Source organism: Labrus bergylta, chromosome 21 (genome assembly GCF_963930695.1).
Source record: "Labrus bergylta chromosome 21, fLabBer1.1, whole genome shotgun sequence".
NCBI classification, from domain to species: Eukaryota; Metazoa; Chordata; class Actinopteri; order Labriformes; family Labridae; genus Labrus; species Labrus bergylta.
The window spans coordinates 13,655,664-13,677,321 of record NC_089215.1 but is presented as its reverse complement, the minus strand read 5'-3'; the positions used below and the strand labels follow the sequence as shown (position 1 = coordinate 13,677,321).

Here is a 21,658-nt window from a genome sequence, read left to right as displayed (position 1 = left end):
TCCAGTGTTTGAAGTCATAAGCCTTTTTATTCAGTGTAAAAGTCAGATCTTACAAAAAAATCACCAGATAAACTTTCACAGCCATGCGGAAACAGTTTGCAATGCTTGTAAACAAAGAAGCCGTTCATTACAACCGATATAATAATCCAAACATTTGGCTTTATTTACAAAGTCTATCAAAGCTTGATCACAGCACAAATTTACCATATGAAAGGAAACTGGTATACACTATCAAAAAGATGTACAAACTTTAAACTGCAATCTAATAATGTACCTCAGGGGGTCAGTGTTAATATCAATAGATTTATAACTATTAACATAGATTTTTTTTTTCATTTGTATCCAAAATAAATTTTTTCACAACAACCCTTTCCACTCACAATTATTTTCAGACGATAGCAAACCCGATACATTTAGTCATCATTTTTATCAAATATATATAGCACCACGATATATTGGTTTAATATAATGAGGGGGATATCACATACAAAAGACCCGTGTTAGTATCCAAGAACACAAAAAAGAAAAGAAACAAGACTCCAGCCTGCTCCTCATCACCGCGAGCAGGAAAAAACCCTGACCAGGTGTAACCTCAAACAGGTACCCTCTATGGAAGCCCGCTCACCAACATGCTCACGCGGCAGACATTTTAACTTTAAATACGCGCTCAGGGTGAGACGCTCAAACGGTGTTTCAATGCCGTACTGCTCCAGGATGCTAATTGTGTTAGCGTAGGTCATCTAACAACTGGTCAAATCTCCCTAATCGCCTTTGGCTAAAGGGTTTGACATCACATTTCTATACGCTTATGCTCGCATTTAGCAACTTTCTAGAAAATGGTAGTGTTAGCTAGGAACTATGTTTATGCTAATCTGATGCATTAAAACTATGTTGTTATTTTTGCTCGAAATATCGCTGTATGCTCCTTCAAATGTTCACTATTCCTATTTTCCTGTTGCTAATCAGTTGCTGAAAGAGGTTAAATTATATAAAAAGGTCAGATTCTCTACATTTATAAGACTCACAACCTTTCAACACAGAACGAGGAGCTCAAATTATGTTTTAATGTCGTAGCGCTGAGAGTGATGTTTGGAGAAAAATGGCCACTATGTGAATACAATCCTTTACCGCCAAATGTTTTAAAAACATGATAAAAAAAAGAACAGCGAGTTTATGAGACAGAAGTCAATATGAGGACTCATCGCGTCAGAATTCTGACTTGAGCCACATATTTTGATAAAGCACTTTATGGTCTGGATTAAGCGTGAGTATTATGATTTATCATGCATTTTAATGTTTTTTTTTCTGTCATGGCGGTAGCGTTGTAGTCAAGACCAAACTAACTGAGACCAAGACAGACCCAAGACCAGAATGCTTCGAGATCGAGACAAGTCATAGACATTTAGGGATTGAGACCGAGTCAAGACCAAGGCAGGGCCAGACCGAGACAAGTCCAAGACCATGTGTAAAGCGGGCGTGTCACTCACTTAGACCGTAACACCGGGAAGGTTGCGGCTGTAAACGGGGGAAAAATCGAATTCTCAATGAACCAGAGTTAATTGTTCTTTTAGAAAGGGTTGTTGACATTCTAATGACTGGTGGTTTTGACCTGTCAGATTTAGAATCTGGAGTCCGCCAAGTCTGAGACCGACACAAGACCAATCAAATGCTTTCGATTTCCGAGACAAGACCGAGACTTTTAAAAAGTGGTCTTGAAACAGGTCTTTAGACCAAGACTGATTACAAATACTTCAACACTTCATGGCAGACGTGGGCTTCCATACATTCCCCGATCACAGTGGAGGAGGAAAAACAAAAGACAGGCTGGAGAACAATGACGTTTACAACAAAAATAACAAACCACAAGCTCGGCACGACATCAGCACAACGCGTTCTGTTCTACATGCAATCTGTTGATCAGTGCACCCGATCCCAAATCGATCAATCTGCAGAGACTGACGCCCAAACTCTTTAAATACTCAGCTACCCGTGGATGGAGTGAAACTTGTTCCACTTTTTGATGATTTGGGGATCAAGGTGAAACAAGAAAGTTAAATATCTACAAGGAAAAGTGAGAAACACAAGATCCAAAACAGTGTTGATTGTGCATTTGATTCTTTTTTTATGGTTTATCTCGAGGAGGGTTAGCAGCAGTTAGTCCATAAAACAGTCTTTTTGTTTGTACTAAGTTATTAATGCAGTTTGGTCATGAAAATCTTTTAATGCTTCTTTTCTGCCTTTCAACATCAGAGGAACCAAAAGTCCCACGACAGATCCCTAACCTGACACCCGATCTGTTTCTAATGATTGTGACACTTTTATTGCTCGTTTGGTCTTCGAAGCTTTCTGCGGAGCTTTTATCAAATCTGATCAGGAGACGAATAAAATGACAAAAACAGGTCGGAAACTATCTCAACACCCCGTTAGGAAACAAGAGGAACACAGAAAGTTGGCAAAAGCTAAATTCAAACACCACAAAAAAACAAACATGTTTTTTTAGACATCATTCAAATATAGAATTTAACATTAAGACAGATTTGAAAAAGCGACAACAAATCATGAAAGGGGAAAGTCAGATAAGAACTGGATAATATGGAAGCAAAGAAGTGCCCTTGTGGTGAGAGTCTGAAACGCACTCGAAGACTTAATAATAAATGTCATCACAACGAAAACCTCATCTTGAACTTTTTTCTTTAAGAAAACTAGAAAATAACGTTTCAAATTGAATTAACGAGGTTACCCTGATGTCCTTATGTAGGTTTTTTATTTTAAAAGATTTGATGTTGAGATTTTTTTGATTGGGCTCTAATCCTTAAAATAATGAAATAATCCTGGAAATAAATGACTTAAGTCTTTTTCCAAAACCAGATGGTGTTTGAGTGTGGGAAAATTTAACAGAAGTTTAACTGTGTATGTGTTGTTAGAGATGACAATGAGTGTGCAAGATTTAAACTGAACTAACCAGATAGGCTTTTAAGGACGAGGATTACGTCCACTTCATTTCCATGTAAACACAGCTCTGACAACAACACAGCCAGCGGGACTCGAGCTTCTCACTCACTATAGACAGTCATGACTCAGAGACACATTTACACAGGATAGACTTGATTTCTGATATATTTATGTATAAAATGTTCCACACTCTTCCTCCCTGAAAATGTGATCATACTTATAAGTCAGTATTTTAGCGTCAAATATTTATTTATGATTTGAAATAATAGTTTTCAGTTACTGACTCTCGTAACTGAGGCCCTTGTTTGCTTCCATACGGACGATGCACACAAATGAAGACTTCACCTTCGAGCATTTCAAACCCAGCTGATTCAGATTTGTAGTCACAAAGTTTTACATCCAAAAATAAAGAAGAAGAAAAGAAAACACAAACTTCCTGAGAATTGAATCATGAACCTTACTGGCAGAAAGAGAAATGATGGATCTTTTTATTTTTTTTATACCGGCACTGAGAAGTTTTGAATGCGCTCTGCACTTCTGTATATGAACCCTTACTCACAAACACAATCACAGTTATACAATAGCATTTTGTTAAATTATCTCATATGTTAATTATATTAATGTAGTGATCATGACATTTGAGGGTGCTATAAGTTTCGTATTTAACATAGCAAAATAATATGGGCTCTATATTATTATTGCATCACTCAAATTAGAAGACTACCTCGTGTGCTGTTGGGTGTTTGGTGTCTAGTCTTTTTTTTAAATCATTTTCATTTGCATATGCTAACACACTGCCATAGTCTATTACGTCACACTTGTGTTTTAGCTGAGCGTGGCTAGCATCAGGAGGTAGTAGATAAACAGCTGCAACCAATCTATCTGTAAAGAGAATGAGAGGAGTCTCGTCTGACTTACTGACGACTCACCATGTGTTCGTCCATCAGAGTCATGAGGAATATATATATTTATAGAAGTATAGAATCTGTGTATTTATGCCACTTTCTTTAGATCCTGTGGTCTGGTTTAAAATGCTGTCCTGGGAGAGACTCTGTGAAAAGCAGTGCATTGTTCCCGTGTTATTCTGTGGCTCAGGTGAATCGTCGACTAGCTTGCATACATATGGCTCCAACATGAGAACGATAAGAGGGGAAAAAAAAACACTTTGCATATGACCCGAATACAATATTCAATAAATTCTTCTTTTTTTTTTTCTTGACAACGAAGTTGTTTGATGAGGAGACCGTTTCACCAAAGCTTTTTTTTTCTTTTTCTTTCAATAAAACACAAATTCAGACGTCTGACCTTTAAACAACACCAAAGTTGGTGACCACACGCGCTGATTGTACGGAAGCTCGAGAGGGCCACACTTAATATGTGCAACTGGATTAAAATGTGTCATTTTTAAGAAGCAATTATTCAATGTGTTCATTTTAGTAATGCATCAAAAAAACAATATAAAAATGATTTAATCTACAAACTGAGAATCGTATTTCTCAGATTTTTACAACATTTTGATCGTTATGTTTACACTAAGGATCAGGCATCTGAAAAAAGAATGACTTGTCCTACATTTCCAGAAAAGTCTCCTTTTTTTTTTTTTTTAGATGTTAAGAATAGACTAACAATAAAGTTTAAATCAAAGGAGGAAAAATTTTTTTAACTCCAAGTTTAGATTTTACAAAAACACTTCAATTCAATTTTGGAAATGTTGTGAACAAAGTTTTAAGTTCTGTCTGAAATTTGAGAATGCTTAAGAAATGTTTAGAATAAGGTTTAATTTATTTCAAGATGCGGTTAAACTTCAAAAAACAGCCCAGGCTCTTTTTTTTACATCAGTCTATAAAATGACTTTGGGACAGGCGCCAGTACGAGGCGGGCCTTTATTTTCTTTTTTTACGACTTCAAAAGTTTCTTGACTTTCTGAAAATGTAAAACAATTAAATCTAAGTTTTCCTGATGCATTACCCAAATAAAACATGAAAACAAATATATATAAGATCATTCTGAAAAGTAATAATTAACTCCAGTTGCACAAAGATTGAGTCTGGTTATCGCGGCGGCACACTCCACACTCCGTATAACTCGACGGTTTGAACTTCTGTCTTCATCAACCAGCGGTCCAGAGCACAACACCAACCAATGAACCGCTGCTGGAGTGACACTTGATGCGAGTCAAGCATCCAGCAGCGCTCACAACATCTGAACCACACGAGGTCAACGCTGCTGCTCACGTTACCTTCCTACGTCCAAACGTTTCTGCTTCTACTCCGTGTTGAACGGCGAGACAGTGGGAGTAAACGTGTGTCAGTAAGGTGCGGTCTCTTTTATATTCCGCTGCTCATTTTCAGTCACACTTTCAGTTTGTTTCTCATCTTTCAAACTTTGAAATGGATAAAAATAATTTCATCTCCACAGCGACATAATTTCTGCTCGACATTACAGCACACAGAGCCCCATGTTTTTATTCTAAAGTTTATCTTAAACCTCCAAGACTTTTAGTTCAAACATGAAGAAAGCTTTCCTCTGGATGTTCACTGACTCGAGCTTTAAGTGCTACTGTGGGACTGAGGATTACTGTGACAGGTCCACACGGAGCCATCCAACACTGATGCATCATTCAAATAAACATGTGCTCTCTTCACCCAGCTTTTCCTCCAGTAAATAATATAAAAGTGTGGCAGGGAATAGAGTCACAGTTTTGGAGGTGGACGTAAACAAAAACTGAACGACACAGATAATCCTGTAAATACAATACAAACAGTGCTAATAAGAAGGAATGTTTAAGTAAATGTTTCTGTTGTTAAATAAGATCGTTACATAAGGACGAGTTCGACCAAATATCCTCAGGAGGCATGGTCACGGTTAAAGCTGCGACAAAATGTTCAAAATAATTACTGAGAAGTGAAACTTAGCTCCACATGGAGAGGAAACAGATTTCAAAAAATGTCACCTACCAGCTACGTTCAACAAAAACAACTGACGCTCCTACAGGAAGCAGAAGCAGCTTTAAAGTGGAATCTTTTAGGCTCTATGCTTTGTTCAGACCAAACGTGAAGAGAATATTGACCCAAACATTCATTTACGTAGACGTGACCTTTGTGGAAATCTGATCAGATCCAGATGTTATGAAAAACTTTTTTTTATGGGCTCCACTTTTGGCACAGAGACACTACCTACGGAGCCCCTGAGGGGACAAAAAAAACCAAAGAAACAAGTAAGAGAGGTGCACCAGAAAGTATCTCGTGAGCATGAGAAATTATTGCATGCACGAGAAAATATGCCGTGAGCAAGTTCTCGTGCACCCGTGCAACTTTTGTGAGCACATGAAACTTCTTTCCTGCCCACAGGATAGTTTCTGGTGAGTGCCAGTTGTTTTGTTTTTTTTGTCCTCTTAGGGCCTCTGTGACTTTTACATCAATTTGCATTCTTTAAAATATGTTACATGTAATTGAACCTTGCAAAAATTGCTGTAAGGCAGCGCCTTTCTGTCTCTCTCTCTCTCTCTCCCCCCCCTCCCTCTCTCTCTCTAAATCACCTGAAAGCATTTCTAAAAAGTTCTGAACATTCGCCTTGAATCAGACTTTGGTTGTGTAATGTTTGGAGCAGAAATGAACGCCGCCGAGGACGTCTTCAAAGTGTGAGAAACAAACAAACAGAGAGAAACATGAAGACGGTTCCTGCTGAGCAGCGTTGAACTCGTCTGTCGCTTTAAATCATTAATATCTATACTCTGTCATTCTTTATGAATAAGCCTTCACATACTATATCAATATAATCACTTTTATGAAACAACGCACATTAACTTTCCCACGCAGCCACCAAATATGTAAATGCAAAATAAGTACATTAATAAAAAATAAAAATGAAATCAAGGGGGTGGGGGGATATTTCAAGTACTATAAACAAAGTAAAAGTCCAGCTGGCAAAAATGTTCAGAAGAAAATAATCAAAATGTACAGAGCTGTTCCTCTTCCTGCCAGCCTCTCCGCGCTCCTCAGGCCGTTCAGTGGCTGACTCTCTGACCTGAAGACAAACAAAAACAAGAAGAAGAAAAAAGAAAGACATGGAAAGACCTGGCTCAATAAATGGTTCTCACAGTTTCTACAGGTCTCTGTGTGTGGCCCAGATAGCAGGACCCCCATTTTTGTAGAAAAAAGGTTGTGTTTTTTAATCCAATCAAAAATTATCGGATTTCAGACCGGAGAGGAGAAGAATCACGATGCATCACCCGAGGATGAAATCGCCCAAACGGTGTGAGACCCAGGCCCGACCCTGGGTGCATCCCAACCCCTCCATCAGACACATGTTGTGAGTGATCATGTGCACAAACAGCTACAAGGTTGGAAAACTGGGGGATACGCCTTCACGATGTTTCAGAATCATAAAAACTCCCCCCTTTTCTGCAGCGTGGGGCTCTCTTGACTCCACAGAAGGCCCGTCCGCGTTGTTGGTCTGAGTGTGATTCGAGGCTTGTTTAACTCTCCGCGTTCCTGATCCTGGCTGGGGGGGGGGGGGGTGTGTCCTGTCCCAGGTCGCCCTGCTCCGTCCTGGTTGGTGTGTCCTCAGGGCTCCTGTTTGATGTAGTAGCTGCCTGAGCCGTTGCTCTCCTGGTCCGAGGTGCCCTGTGAGAAGGTGAATTCGTCCACCTCGGCCGCCTCCTCTTTCATCCGTAGAAGAGACTCTACAGAGCGGGACAGTGACACAAGAGAGAGAGAGAGAGAGAGAGAGAGAGAGAGAGAGAGAGAGAGAGAGAGAGAGAGAGAGAGAGAGAGAGAGAGAGAGAGAGAGAGAGAGAGAGAGAGCAGCAGCACAGATGAGCCAGTTGTGTTCATGCACCTGCACGTAATATGAAGCAGGAGGCTTTGTCCAGGTGATGGAGGGTCATTTGTTCTTTTTACACCTAAGCCGTTCTTGACACAGGTACAAAAAGTTTGGGAATGGCTGAACAGGCTGAAATAGCAACGCTAATCCCTGCAGGCAAATGCTCTCAATGTACAGGTCCAATCTGTAAGATATCTACTGAACTACATGACCAAATTACCTTACTACATCAGACATTAAGGAAATATGCTGTTTAAGTGCTGGCTTCTCTTATTATTTTATCCATCCAAGAGATCAACCATCGATTACTCGATGATCGATTAATAAGACGGTCTGCCCTCTCCTCCTGTGTCTGTCTGCGTGTACAGAGATACGCACGCAGGGACATGCTGAGGAAGGCTATGTCCAAACTGTGACTAGTATAGAAAGTAGACCTCTGTAGGGATCCTTCTGGTTTTTGTTTTTACAGACCATAGCCCTTTAAATAATACAATAACGTCGAATCAAAGTTCTGACATCACTGTCTTTGTAGTTTCACATTGCATCCACTTCAGCGTGATACTGGTGTCCCTAATGTGTGGTATCACATAGGGAAACAGCGCTGCGGAAGTGGGAGAGGCCCTGCATGTAGGCACACAGCAGCACACACAGCGCTAGTCCGACCTGCCATCTTAGTCCTTACACAAAGCCACCGTGAGAATAACAATCTGTCAGAAACTAAACAAGAACTTTTAAAGTTTTGTTTTTTTTAAAGTTGAATTTTTCCTGCAGGAATTTTGTTGCAGCTATTCTAAACTTTTTGTACCTTTCGATTTGAAAAAGGTTAAACAAATATATAGTCCTGGTTTAAGATGACTGGGATTTCCCTTCAATATGAACTTTACAAGAGTTTAAAGCATCAAGAAAACTGCTTCAATAAAATATAATAAACATGCTGCGAGAAGAAGAAACGCAAGAAGTGCAGATTCCTGCAGCGTTGAATGACCAGACGTTTGCTGACGTGAGGAACACAGATATGAACACAGAAGAACATGCAGCAGCATCAGCAGCGTCCACAGTGAGGCCCTGAGAGCCGGACTCAGAGGACCCCCTCCTGCGAGTCCGAGGAGACTCTGCGCTGTGCTGGTTCAATCGTTAGTGAGATGTTACCTGATTTGTGGGTTTGGTGGAGGTGGGTTCGGGGTCGGGGCCGAGTGGGCCCCTGGGCAGGGTAAGGGGGCGGACTCTGCTCTTCGTCCCCTGAGAAGCTGCTCCTCCTCCTGCCTGCCTGACTGAAGGGACGTCGACCAACCGGAATCTTCCTTTCTAAACACCAAGCCAGACTCGGGTAAGCTACCAGGGGCGTTTTACACACATGGGTTCAATTCAATTCAGCTGGAAAAGTGTTCTGGATGTTTGCAGTTTGTGTTCGGAAGGAAAGTTAAAAAAAAAAAAAAAACGGCGAGAACTTAAGGTGAAAATGACCCTCTGAAAAAGCTCCCGGCACGCCGTCAGCAGACCACCAGACCCACGTGAGCAGCTGCACTGTTCACCACCAAGATCACGCCGTGAGCAGCATAAACACATGTAAAGAAGTGTATGACTGCCGATATTAAAGTGGTTTAATATCATTTAAAGTCTCTTTTGGATAGCCATCTTTACATGACAGACATGGAAGAACCAGAGAGATAATGGTAACGAGCTTTTTTTTAGGTTTATTTTTGGGCTTTTAAAGCCTTCATTTCAGAAATAGGAGAGAGAGAGAGAGAGAGAGAGAGAGAGAGAGAGAGAGAGAGAGAGAGAGAGAGAGAGAGAGAGAGAGAGAGAGAGAGAGGCCCACAGCATGTCCCCATGCCCACTTGGAGGCCTGTAGACAATGTACATGGAGAGCATGCACTAACCGCTAGGCTACTGGTGCCTGATAACATCCTTTTTTGATATAAAGAATTTGGGTGGATTTGGCTCAGTGGTAGAGCCGTTCATCTCTCAACCGAAAAGGTCGGGGGTTCGATCCCCCACTCCTGCAGCCACACGTCCCATGTGTCCCTGGGCAAGATGTATGAATGCCATGGTAAAGGACTTGAGCTTGTATAGTTATTTTCTGGTCTTCTGACTACTCAAAGCACTTTTACACTGCAGGTCACACAGGTCTGCATGTTGACGAGGCTTGATTTCATCTTAGTTCAAAAAGTTTACTCTTTCTGCGACCATATCGGGAATCTTTGAATTTGTCCCCTTAAAATATTGACCTTGGCCGATCAATCAGGCTCCAGTACTCGTCAAGCATAATGTAAAAGCAAATCATGATACATTTTTTCATTTAGATTCTTTAATATTGGCAGCTTCAGACTTCCATATGAGCTGTTTTCTTTTGGTAAAATGTATCCATTTAGCCTCAGCATCCATGTTTGTGATCGGAGAAAGGACGCACACCAGACCCTCGAGTATCTCAAACACTGAAACTACATTTCACAAACTGCATTTCAAAGGCTTCGTTTTAACAAGTGCCCACAAAAAAAAGAGAGAGGAAAAGACACCCCTGAGAGGTCAGCTGAAAACTCCCCGCTGACACTAAACAGATGAGAGAGCAGCAGAGCCTCCACAACCAGTGAAACCATTGACAGTGAGAGGAGCAGGAAAAAAAAGAAAAGAAAGGACAGTGAAGAGAGGAATGGAGAACAATAATAAGTCACCGTTAAAGGATCACTCACTTTTCTTTTGGCCTTTGTACTGCTGAGCCTTTTTCTTCTGCTTGGGTACAGACTGAGGCATTTCTCTGTTACCTGAACGAAGCCAGAAGACAAGAAGTGGAGACGTTAGGGGACAAAACCAGGAACAAACCAAGAGAACAAACTGTTATCACACACATAGAAGATGGATATATTACTATACTGCTGCACTGAATCAGATATGTAGGATCAGAATGAACTCTGATAAGGCCTGACTAAGAGCACTGGATCCTCTCCGTCCACAGTGATCACACTTTGGTTGTTGATGTTTATCTGTTTTTAAATCGCTACATGGCTCAGCACAATATTTCTCAGAACTTTGCAGCCCGTCAAGATCACTATCTGCCGGCCAGTTGATTTTAACGGCTCCAAACGCTAGGCTGAGGACCAGAGGAGACTGAGCTTTTTCAGCTATTTCAGCTATTCTCAGCTATTCTCTTCATTTTTAATTGTGAAGGAAAGAAGGAAATAAAGTAAGGAAGAAAGTTTAAAAAAAAAAAAAGGAAGGAAGGGAGAAAGGAAAGAAGGAAGAGATGTATATGAATTGTCCATCTGCTAACTGATCTCAAACCTGCTCAAAGTTAAGTTGTGTATTTATTTATTTAGTACTTGCTCTGATTATTTTTAACACTCTGTTTAATAAACTCTGTTTAATTATATTCAGAAGGTTTGTGAACGTTTACACGACGTCAACTCTTAAAAAGTTAAGAAAGAAAGAAAATAGGTAGTGTGGTGGAATTTTTGTACTTATTTAGATTTGGATGTACAGACATCATTTTGTTTATTCACTGCTCCTGACGTCAGGCAGAGCTGACAGAGTGTTCACTCATATCTGAAATGTCTGGTGAAGGTCTGACAGATTTGGTTTGGCAAGACGCAAGTTCATATGTGTGCCGATAAGTCATTCTCCTCATGAGTATTCATCTTATAAACTTTCTTCAACTTAAGCCATCTGAGTCTCCTGAATCATTCTTGTGTGAAGTCAAGTCTTACAAATTTCCTCAACAGGTAGGAAGGCAGAATGAAAGGAAGGAAGGGAGTTAGGGAAGAAGGTAGGAAGGGAGGGAGGGGCGTAAATGTCACGGCTAAGACATGTCGACAAAACTCCAAAATATAATATAATTATTATATAATTATGACAATTATTTTTACCAGTTTAAAAAAATAATCTGAAAGCAAAAATCAAAGAAAACTTAATTTTTCTGTCTGGAAATCCCCCCCACACACTCTGCTAAGGAGAAGTCCTTAGGTAAAACTGATCCCTTTGATTAGCGCTTCACTCGAACACAAGACTCAAAGAAAAGAACAGATTCTGCTATCTAGCCTTATGTCAGCTCTAATCTGTTATTTTTTGAGTGTAGGTGTGTCCTCACTCACTCTGTGAGGCGGGCGGTTGGAGCTGGTAGCCCGTCAGCTGACACCAGCCCACTGGGTACAGGTCAGGTGACTCGCAGTCCACCCACTGGTCGTACTCGTCCTCCCAGCCGTCAAAATGGATCCTCAGTAACCGGTGCACAATCCTTGTCACCGTGGCAACACACACCAGCCGCGGCTCCATCAGATCCACGGCCTCCAGCTTCATACCCTGCCGGAAACCGTGATTGGGAACCTCCTACAAAAGATGCAGGGCAGCGAAGAGGAAGAAAAAATAATGTTACTCATTAACAAGCAAGACAAAGAGAAATGATATCTAGAATGGGAGACATTAATCAGTTTTTAAACCAAATGAATCAGACAGAGGGAAAGAAACAGTAGGCAATATGATAAAGAGATGCTGCCAAAATAACAAAAATAAGAGCATTGGTGTCACTAAAAGGTGCACAACTTTATTTTCCTGTAGCTTTAAACTCCACAATAGTGGGACTTAAGAAAGGTCAAGAAGGAGCAGATAAAAGACTAAATCACAACAATACAATGTGAGTGGCGGTGTCATATTTTATATGCATGATGCAAACCCATCTGTGACTTGTAAGATGTGGAGGTGTGAAACCATTTAGTGGTCATTGATAACCTAAAACACTCTGGTTTCTTAAAACAAATCATCAGGGAGAGTCGATGAATCCCACCTTGTTGAAGAGCTTGACAGGAGCAGCGATTGATCCCATCTCTCTGAGGTAGTCGAACCATTTAAATGGCAGTTTAGTGTACCCTGAGGAACGGAGAGCACAACATTCATTAACCAATCAAAGCTGCATTTAAATGGCACCTTTCAGACTCATTCAAGAGACCCTTTGAGGGCTCTCTGATTAGTCCAATGACCCCAACAGCAACAGTTTCTGGGCTACCACAGGTTAGACAAACTTTTGCCTGGACCAATTCTTTTCAACTTACAAGCACAAAACATTTTTTAATGTTAGTAAAATACAAAAATATTATAAAAGAGTTTAAAAAATATGCTTTATATTAAAAACAAAATTGGCAGGAGAAGTGTGAAAAGAATTTCAGCTGGCTGAGTTCACACATGCAGCTCACTCCGAAAACTTCAGGAGTTTCGTTCCTTATTCTGTTTAGTTTGTTTTATTCAAGCATGTGCTTTTCTCTAAGGAAGCCGAGGCCCATTCGCTTTTCTCAAGGACTAAAAGTAAGACAGATATGAGCGTGCATTACCTCTAGGGGGCGTGAGTTCAATGTTGTTGATTTCACAGAAGCCGACAGGGAAGATGGAGGGGGAGGTGCTGTGGTAGCAGAACCAGTCTGATCCATCCACCGCCTCCGACCCGTCGATCCCGATCATGAGGTACCCGTCTGCCAACACCTGCAGAGACAACAGTATTCATCCATACGTTTTTTTTTTTAACGTGAGATTAAATCTGCATGATAAATAAAGTGACATCAAAGACGCACTCACCTTTCTTACAGTGGCTACACATATAGCTGAGAGGTTGAGGGGGTCGATGGCTTCTAGCTTCATCCCATCTTTGAACCAATCCCCGCTCTGGTCCACATCTTTCACCTGATCAACACAGACAGGTGGACAAAGAGCTGAAGACTATTTAAATGTGGCATTAAAGAGGACATATTATCCCGCTTCTCCACCTTTTCAAACAGTCCCCCTGTGGTCTAAATGAAACATGTGTGCTGTGCCCTGGTCAAAATAAAACATGAATCAAGCACCAGAGGAGGTTTGTGACCCTGTATGAACCAGCACTCTCAGAACGCTCCGTTTTGGTGTGTGTGTTTCTTTAAATGCAATGAGCACCCCGAGTTTTCCTGGTAGACATCACTCACCTTCACTAGCGAGAATAAAAAAAGGCGGACATGCGTAACAGTTTTCAAAAACACTGTAGAAGTGGATTTTTCATAATATGTCCCCTTTAAATCAGAACACCTTCATGGTCACGACATGGGTTAGGGATTGTTTTGAACTTTGACATGAGGGAAGCCGGCTGCTGTGTTAACTATTAAAACAGAAGCCAATATTTTGCTGTGCATTAAGCGGGGTTCACACTACAATCGGGCCGATTTTGGGACTACTTCCCCACTTCCGACCAGAGTTAGCAAAGGCCCGATTATCGGATGGACTCTAGTTGTTGGTTAATTAATTGGTTAGGGTGTGGTGTGCCGAGTCGGTCATCATGTTGATCTCCACACGCTATAAGAACTGAACTGTTAAATCTGGCATGATTTGTCATCGTGTGTGGGGTCTCCCACATTTTCAAAATCATTGAAGATTTTAAAAATCTTAAATTTTAGCGTGTTCAAGGCCTTAAAAGAGCATGTTCAATTTAAGATCATTTTTGTAAGTTAAAAAAAAGAAATGCACAAAATCCATAATGATGCAAATTCTCTTTTTTATGTTGACTCTGTAATAAACTTTGCACCACCTGAAATATTACCTGTTATGGGTCTGAGCATACCTCTAAAGGGAGCATTAAAAAACCACATTGACCTCAGTCTAAGAAGGATAACTTTGCGATCCACACATGCACATCAGGATTCTTTGTTTAGTGAGGCGGGCGTAGAAAATGTGTGTTTTGCGTTACCTTTTGGAAGACCTGTGCAGGAGCATCAGCCTGACCCTCAATCTTCTTGGTTACATCTAAAATAAAATGAAATAGCAGACCAAAATTAGTAAAAGCATAGCAAAAAGTATACATGATGTTTCAGCAATCAATCAATCTTTATTTGTATAGCAGCATTTAGCAAAATTACAGTGGCAAAAAAAAAACATCCTTTAAGAGGCCAACTTTTAAATATTTCCTTGTTATTCAACATGGCTCATACCTGTTACATACAATCCCACAAATAGCAAAAGGGACAAACTGTACATATGTCACTGAAGCTAAAAAATAAATAAATAAGAATTTACCACCTTCATTGCTTAAACCTCTCCAACTCGCTGTATTCACTCACCGGATCGTTTGAAGCGATGTCCGATGCTTCTCGACCAGCCAATGTTGTGGATGAGGGGGCTGAACATGTGGCACCAGAAGTCATCCGATTGGTCCTGGCTCTCCTCGTATACAAGCCTGAGGCGACCTCCGATTACCTGCTCCACCAGCGCCACCCGTGTCCGGCACAGGTAGTTCTTATCCACCACCTCCACGCGCATCAGCTTCTTAAAGGGAAACTGCATGTTTTCATGTACCTGTGGTGGACAATAACACACCAGATAAACGAAAGCACATGCAGCTGTCAGTTTATTTGTGTATTTGTGTTTAACACAACAACAACACAGCCATAGTGAGCAACCAGTAAAGGCAACAAAGTCAAACTATAACTCGCCAGTGAGAGACACAGCAGTAGAACACCAACTGAAGCAAAAAATGTTTTCTTTTTGAAAAGAAAGTTTGGTGACGTCGTACGCAGCAATCAGTAGTTTCTGGTTTCAAAAAAGCATCAGACCCTTTAAAGGTGCAATATGTACCTCTGACACCTAGTGTTCAAAATGGGTACTGCAGTCTAAATTCAAAACATTGTAGAGAGCTGTCTCCTCCCGTCCCCTCCTCTCTAGAGTCGATGCTCACGCAAATTGCCATGTGGTGGACTCTGAAGCTTCAGTGTTTAGCCAGCTCTGCATCGGTCTGTAAACCTTTCTGTGTTCTAACCTCTCTCCATTTTTCAAAAGCATCTCCAATATTGATCCTAGTTTGAGCACGTTTCTGCTCGTGGAGCTTATTAGAAACATGCAGAGGCTTTTTAGGTCGGGTACAATCACTTCTATCTGAATCAGTTCTCTTGCCCGCTTCCATCGCTGCAACACCTGCTGGTTTGACCTGATAACTGCTCTCATATCTTGCAAACCGAGGGGCGTCCAAAACGGCCATGCGGGGGCGCCTTAAAACCGCCTACCTTCTCTGGTCCAAACAAATCCAATCCATAGTCCAAAAGTAAGTTTGATAGTCAACACTGAGCACTTTTGTCAAATCAAGAAGCTAACCGCTAACAGATGGAGCAGAGCTTTAATTTCGGCCCTGACCATCAAAACCAGTACCATCAGGTTTACAAAGGGATTTGAGTGTTTCACCTTGGAATTAAAGTCAGGCGGCAGTGTTTTAGCTCCAGTGAGACGCTTCACAAGAAAAGCTTTCCAGTTTGAGTACTTATGCTGTATGCCTGTCAGAGAGAATACAGAAATTACTTCAACAGTTCAAAACATCCAAGAACAGAAGTTGTAGAAACATTTTTTTTTTTAAAAACGAGTCATGCACAAGGCTCACTTTTGGGAGGTACGAGGGGTTTGCCACTCGACGCACACCATCCCACCGGGTGCACCTCGGGGATGCAGAGATTAGACCAGAAGTCTTTACTGGTGTCGTTATCAAAGCCCTCATACCGCAGGAGAGCCTTAAACCCTGCACAAACATCACAGAGTTTCACATTAAACATTTAACATCTTTCTGTTAAAAAAAAGACAAGAAACAAAAGTCTTCAAAGCAGCCTCCATTCAAAGGCGGCATGCTCACTTGTTCTAATCTTAGATGTTTGCTCAGATGTCATGAAACTGAAGATGTCGATAATGGTCGGGCTCAACTTTTGGAGAACAGACATGTTGCACATATACAGTTTTTAGAACAACTGTACAAACATCTGCTTTTTATTTTCGTGTAAAAACCAGAGTCTCTTCAGTGATTGCTCAAGATAAAATATTTAAACACCAAGAAAAATCAGAGACTCAAGGTTTTCTTTCAAACAGTGTGATGAGATACTCCAATTTTTACCCTTAACAATTGTTAATATCCATTATCTGTACTGCTTTTCCCGTTCGGGGTCGCAGGGGAGCTGGAGTGATCGCAGCTGTCAGGTAGAGGCGGCGTTACTGGACTGGTCGCCATCAATCACAGGGCTGACTTATAGAGACAGACAACCAGCCACACTACGGCCAATTTAGAGTCTCCAGTTAACCTAACGAGCATGTCTTTGGACTGTGGGAGGAAGCCGGACTACACAGAGGGAACCCACACATGCACGGGGAGAACATGCAAACGCCACACAGAGAGGCTCCTGTCAGACGGGGATTCAAACCAGGAACCTCCTCGCTGTGAGGCAACAGCGCTAACCACTGTGCATCCCAATTCTCTAAAATATAAGTCAAAACATCTGCATACAAAGAGGATAAATATTGAATTCAAACATCGTCCCATGAACCATCTCCTGACGTAGTCTTACCTGCTAGCTTAATGATTTCTGCTATCCAGTACACCTTAGTGGAGAGGCTGGTGTCGGAGTTGAGCACTTCAATCCTCACTCCTTCCGCTATGCCGCCCCAGCACGTCCCCATCGGGGCCTGAAGCAGAGCACAGGAAGCCGGGAAGTTATTCAGGGAAAGAAGCAACACATGTGTGCTCGCTGCCGGCTCAACTCCAGTTGTTACGTACGTGTTTGAAGCAGCTGACTGGAGCGCCAACGGTGTTATTGCTACAGATGTACCGCCCCCAGTCAAAGATCTCAGCAGGGACCACTGACAAGGATGACAAACAGGGTCAAGATGGCGTACTGTTACCATATAAACCACTACTAGTGCTTTTTGTGCAACTTACCAGCTTTCGATTTGGCCTGGTTCTGTTGACTCGCCTGGTACTGGGCGTAAGCTGCCAACTTCGCCACAAGAGGCTGTTTCTGTAAGACTTTCGCCTTTTTTGTTGGTGGTTTGCCCTTAAAGAAAAACAAAGCAGACGATATATGTGTAAAATATTTTTTGCATTGATGAAATATTTGTTGCATTAGCTTTGTACTGCACTTACCTGGAGTCTTGCCAGAATGCTAGCTTTTTTGGAATTTGAGGAATAACTCCTCGAGCAGGACACACTGCAGAAGCGCTTGGTTTTTGAATAAAAAGCATCTCGTACTCCGACCATCCCACACATCTCACACGTGGCTGTGAAAAAGAGATGGCAAAACAGACAAATATAATCTCCTCAAATCATCACTGGGGTAATATCCTTGAAAAGCGCAGGAGGCATAATTTGCAGGTACTGACCCATTCCAGCCTTGCCGTCAGGGTAGGTGTAGACCTGACCATTGTTCTTAATGATGGGCAGGCTGGCAGGGATGGAGGGCACCACCTCATCTTCACTGTCATCTGAGCTGGAGCTGCTGGTGGACTCCTCGCTGCAGCTGTCGTAGCCATCAAACATCCCGAACGAGTCTCTCCGCTTACGCTCTGAACGTGGGGTTCGTTCAGCCTTTATAAACAACAACAACAAAAACATGACATCAGAATAGGACTGAATGAAAGGCTGTGAAGCAGGGACTAACAACTACCTTCCCTAAATATATTTTATATCTGAAAAACAGAACACCCCCACAAACTTGGGGTTAAGAGTCTTGCCCAAGGCCACAGCGGACATGTTGCCTCAGGAGACAGGGATCGAACCCTTGACCATCCAGTTGAGAGACGACCAACTGAGTCACAGCCAGCAGTAGCATCAGTGGTCAAAAGGATGTAATTATTATCATGCAGCTATTTGGTTGATTATTTAACACAAATATATTTACATTTTAGAGCCAGATGTTGTCACTTTTTTCTTCTTCTTCTACAAGTTAACCGTAACTATCAGACTTATTCATTGGCTGAATCACATCACATACCAATATAAGTCTATATGTTATATTTTTTTCCTTATATTTTGATTATGAAAACATTCTTACAGAACAGATAATACAGGAAAAGAAAGCTTTGGATCATTTTAGGTCATCCAGCAGAGCATGCCTGAAGTCCATAGTTTACAAAACGCAGAGTTTGCAGCTCGTGTGTCAGAAAGAATGACAGCTGAGCAGATAAAGGTCAATGAAACAACTCTCTGAGTTTGAAGAAGAGCTGTGCAATTAATCGAGTTTAAGAAGGTAGACATAAATAACAATTGTTGTTCAGTGACTGACTGAATAAATGAATAAACAGTTATAGTGTTGTGACTCCATTCATCCATTTTCTTCTGCTTATTCAACATTTAGTAAGGACTAAAGTAGTAAGAAGCTATAACACAGCAGAGCGCCGAATGAACAACTTAAATAGAAGATAACAAAATATATAAAAAGCAATTATAAAATATATAATAGAATAATAAAAACACAAAATATGCTGAAGCTGGAGAAGCTGTGCAGTTGTGCAGATATGTGCATGATTTCAGTGAAAATCTCCTCACAGCGTCCAGGGTAAAAATCCAAACTGATCTGCTTTCCCTTCAGAAATGATCGCCCAGGACTTGTGCTCACGCTCAAACAGTGTGCATAGGATCATGAGAGATGAGAGGAGGATATTAACATGACTAGATGTTAGGACTGGGCGATATACCCAGTTTTTAAGATCTATGGATATAATATAATAATATATATAATAAAATAATGTTAAATGTGTCTTCTGTGTTTATGAGCAACTGTAGCAAACAAATTTCCCCCTGGGATTAATAATTCTGATTCTGATTCTGTAGAGCTGCCAGGTCACCCTAATTCTCATCTCACTGTCTGTCCCTCTTCACCCTGCTCCTCCTTCTCTTTTCTCTCCCTCTGAGTGGAATTTAAAAAAAAAAAAAAGCTTGAAAAACACAAAGCTGTGTCAAGATATATATCAAGTATCACGATTCAGCTAAACAATATCCAGATATGAGATTTGATCTTGAAGTACAACATCAAGATCGATCATTGTATTAACAGGTATAGTATGTGGGTATTCCAGCTCTATAACACTCACAGAAAAAGGACACTTTTTTTTGCAAGGATTGCAACAGACAATCAGGTCTGCAGAAAAAATCATGGGGGCTGACCTCCCACTCCAGGGTCAGGAAACAGCAGCAGGTAGCATCACTGCAGACCCCTCACACACCGGTCACAAACTGTTCAAACTGCTCCCCTCCAGGAGGCGGTACAGATCACTGTACGCCAAAACAACCCGACCACAAGAACAGCTGTCACTCTGATGAACAATCCCTGTGAAATAACGCTGTAATAACTCGATCCATCTGTGGTCAAAGTGCGTTTGTTCACTCCATCATCTTCATCTGAAGCTGTACAGTCACCTCAAACTGGAGCATTTAGTTTAGCTTGGAAGATTTTAAACCAGGGTAACGGATCATTTAACGCCTGTGGGCGCATGTGTTTCTTTGCTTAACGCTTCTGATTTGCTGATTGATGTGATATTTGATCATTGTCGGACTTTTGTTCTCTGTGTGAAACTTTAACATCGAAACACACACTCAACTCAACATGCACTGACCCTCCCACCCTCATCTCACACACACACACACACACACACACACACACACACACACACACACACACACACACACACAGCATCATCCCTCCTCTCACACTGTCCTACTTCTCCTGTAATAATCAACAGTGCAATATTATTACATACTGTGCAACTTTTTTTTTTACCTGTCCTGAACTATTTATACACTTTCTACCTGAGCATAAACATACATAAACATGTTTTTTTTTTTACACTGAATGGTCTTGGTAAGGACTCTGGCGAGACTCTTAAAAAAAAAAAAAGAGCTTGTATGTCAATGAGATTTTTTTCCTGGTCAAATTAAATGAATCAAACAACACGCCCCCCTGTGGATGTAAATAAGAATACTTAACCCCCTTTTCTTTAAAGTCAAACACATATTTTTGTAAATGTTGTTATCCTCCTCATCTGACATTCACCTATGCACCCTGCCTTCAGGTAAACACAGTAAAAACCATCAGATCTACCTAATGTAAATCAACCCACCTGCACCTAATGACATAATAAGGTACAGATTTTCATTTCAGCATCTTTAACACTGATCACCGCTGCACTACTATCTTACATATTAGTTTGCGTATTGGTAACATTTACTTTGCACAGTCTGATCAAACTTAAACTTCCTTGTATTTGTAAACATACCTGACAAATACAAGCTGATTTTCTGTCCACTTCCTCCTCAGAGCATCACAGGTGACATGCTAACTGGCTGCGCTAACAAACATTAAGTCTGCAACACTGCTGCAAGAAAAACAAAAAACAAACTGGACCTCAGGAAAAAAAAACACTGTGCAAAAATGATACATGTACAAAATAGAAAAAAGCAAGCCTTTACGTGCGCGTCAATAAAAGGGCGGCCTTATTAGATATAGCCCCCCCCCAAGGCTAGCTAGCGGTAGCAAAGCTAGCTAGCGTTAGCAATGCTAGCTAGCGGAAACCAGTTTTTCCTGTTTTTGATTCACAAAGGCTTCTTATTTCCTTCAGCTACTCAGCAACCGTGCACCTACACATATGTGGGGGAAATGTTGGGGATGTAATTGTAAATACAATGTTGATTCTTGCAGAGACAGAGCTGTGTGATATTTGTTGCTGGCTGTCCCACTAGCTGAACATCATAGATAACAACAAAGGAGGAGCGCTAGCCGAAGCAAATCCTCTGTAATCGGAAAAACTCGCGGCCCTAAAACATCTCAAATACACTCACCAGATCCCTTGTGTCTTCCATTAGCCCTTCATATATATCACTGTCTCGTTAACGACGCTGCCAAATGCAAATAAAAAAAAAAAACCTAACGCTGGGGGATAACTGTGCCTTTTAAAAAAAATACCAAAAGTCTAAATGAATACTACCAAGCAGGATATCAACAAATTACTCTGCTGCGTCTGCGCATGCGCTAGCGTAACCTACTTTCATGTGATTGGTCGATCAAAAATGGAGGTCATCGACCCACACAGAAACAAAACAGTGGACTCTGCAGTGAAGATGAATGAATGGTAATTCACC

The 21,658-nt window shown here is 41.2% G+C and overlaps 1 protein-coding gene across 3 annotated transcripts; it reads right to left on the bottom strand.

The window, feature by feature from the left end:
• Positions 1–21,533, bottom strand: mbtd1 (mbt domain containing 1). Of its 3 annotated transcripts, XM_020638945.3 has the most exons (18): positions 21,359–21,529; positions 20,797–20,895; positions 17,905–18,109; positions 17,669–17,802; positions 17,465–17,579; positions 17,303–17,385; positions 17,094–17,211; positions 16,145–16,279; positions 15,952–16,040; positions 14,838–15,072; positions 14,468–14,523; positions 13,333–13,437; positions 13,092–13,239; positions 12,551–12,633; positions 11,862–12,096; positions 10,467–10,538; positions 8,926–9,081; positions 1–7,636 (listed from the first exon to the last, which is right to left on the bottom strand). In XM_020638945.3, the coding sequence occupies exons 3-18, from the start codon at positions 18,059–18,061 to the stop codon at positions 7,518–7,520; spliced, it is 2,040 nt and encodes a 679-aa protein (XP_020494601.1). In that variant the 5' UTR covers positions 18,062–18,109; positions 20,797–20,895; positions 21,359–21,529; the 3' UTR covers positions 1–7,517. The 3 variants fall into 3 exon arrangements, with proteins under 3 accessions (XP_020494601.1, XP_020494593.1, XP_020494609.1); XM_020638937.3 differs by lacking the exon at positions 20,797–20,895 and having other exon boundaries at positions 21,359–21,530; XM_020638953.3 differs by lacking the exons at positions 8,926–9,081; positions 20,797–20,895 and having other exon boundaries at positions 21,359–21,533.
• Between the last annotated feature and the right edge of the window lie 125 nt (positions 21,534–21,658).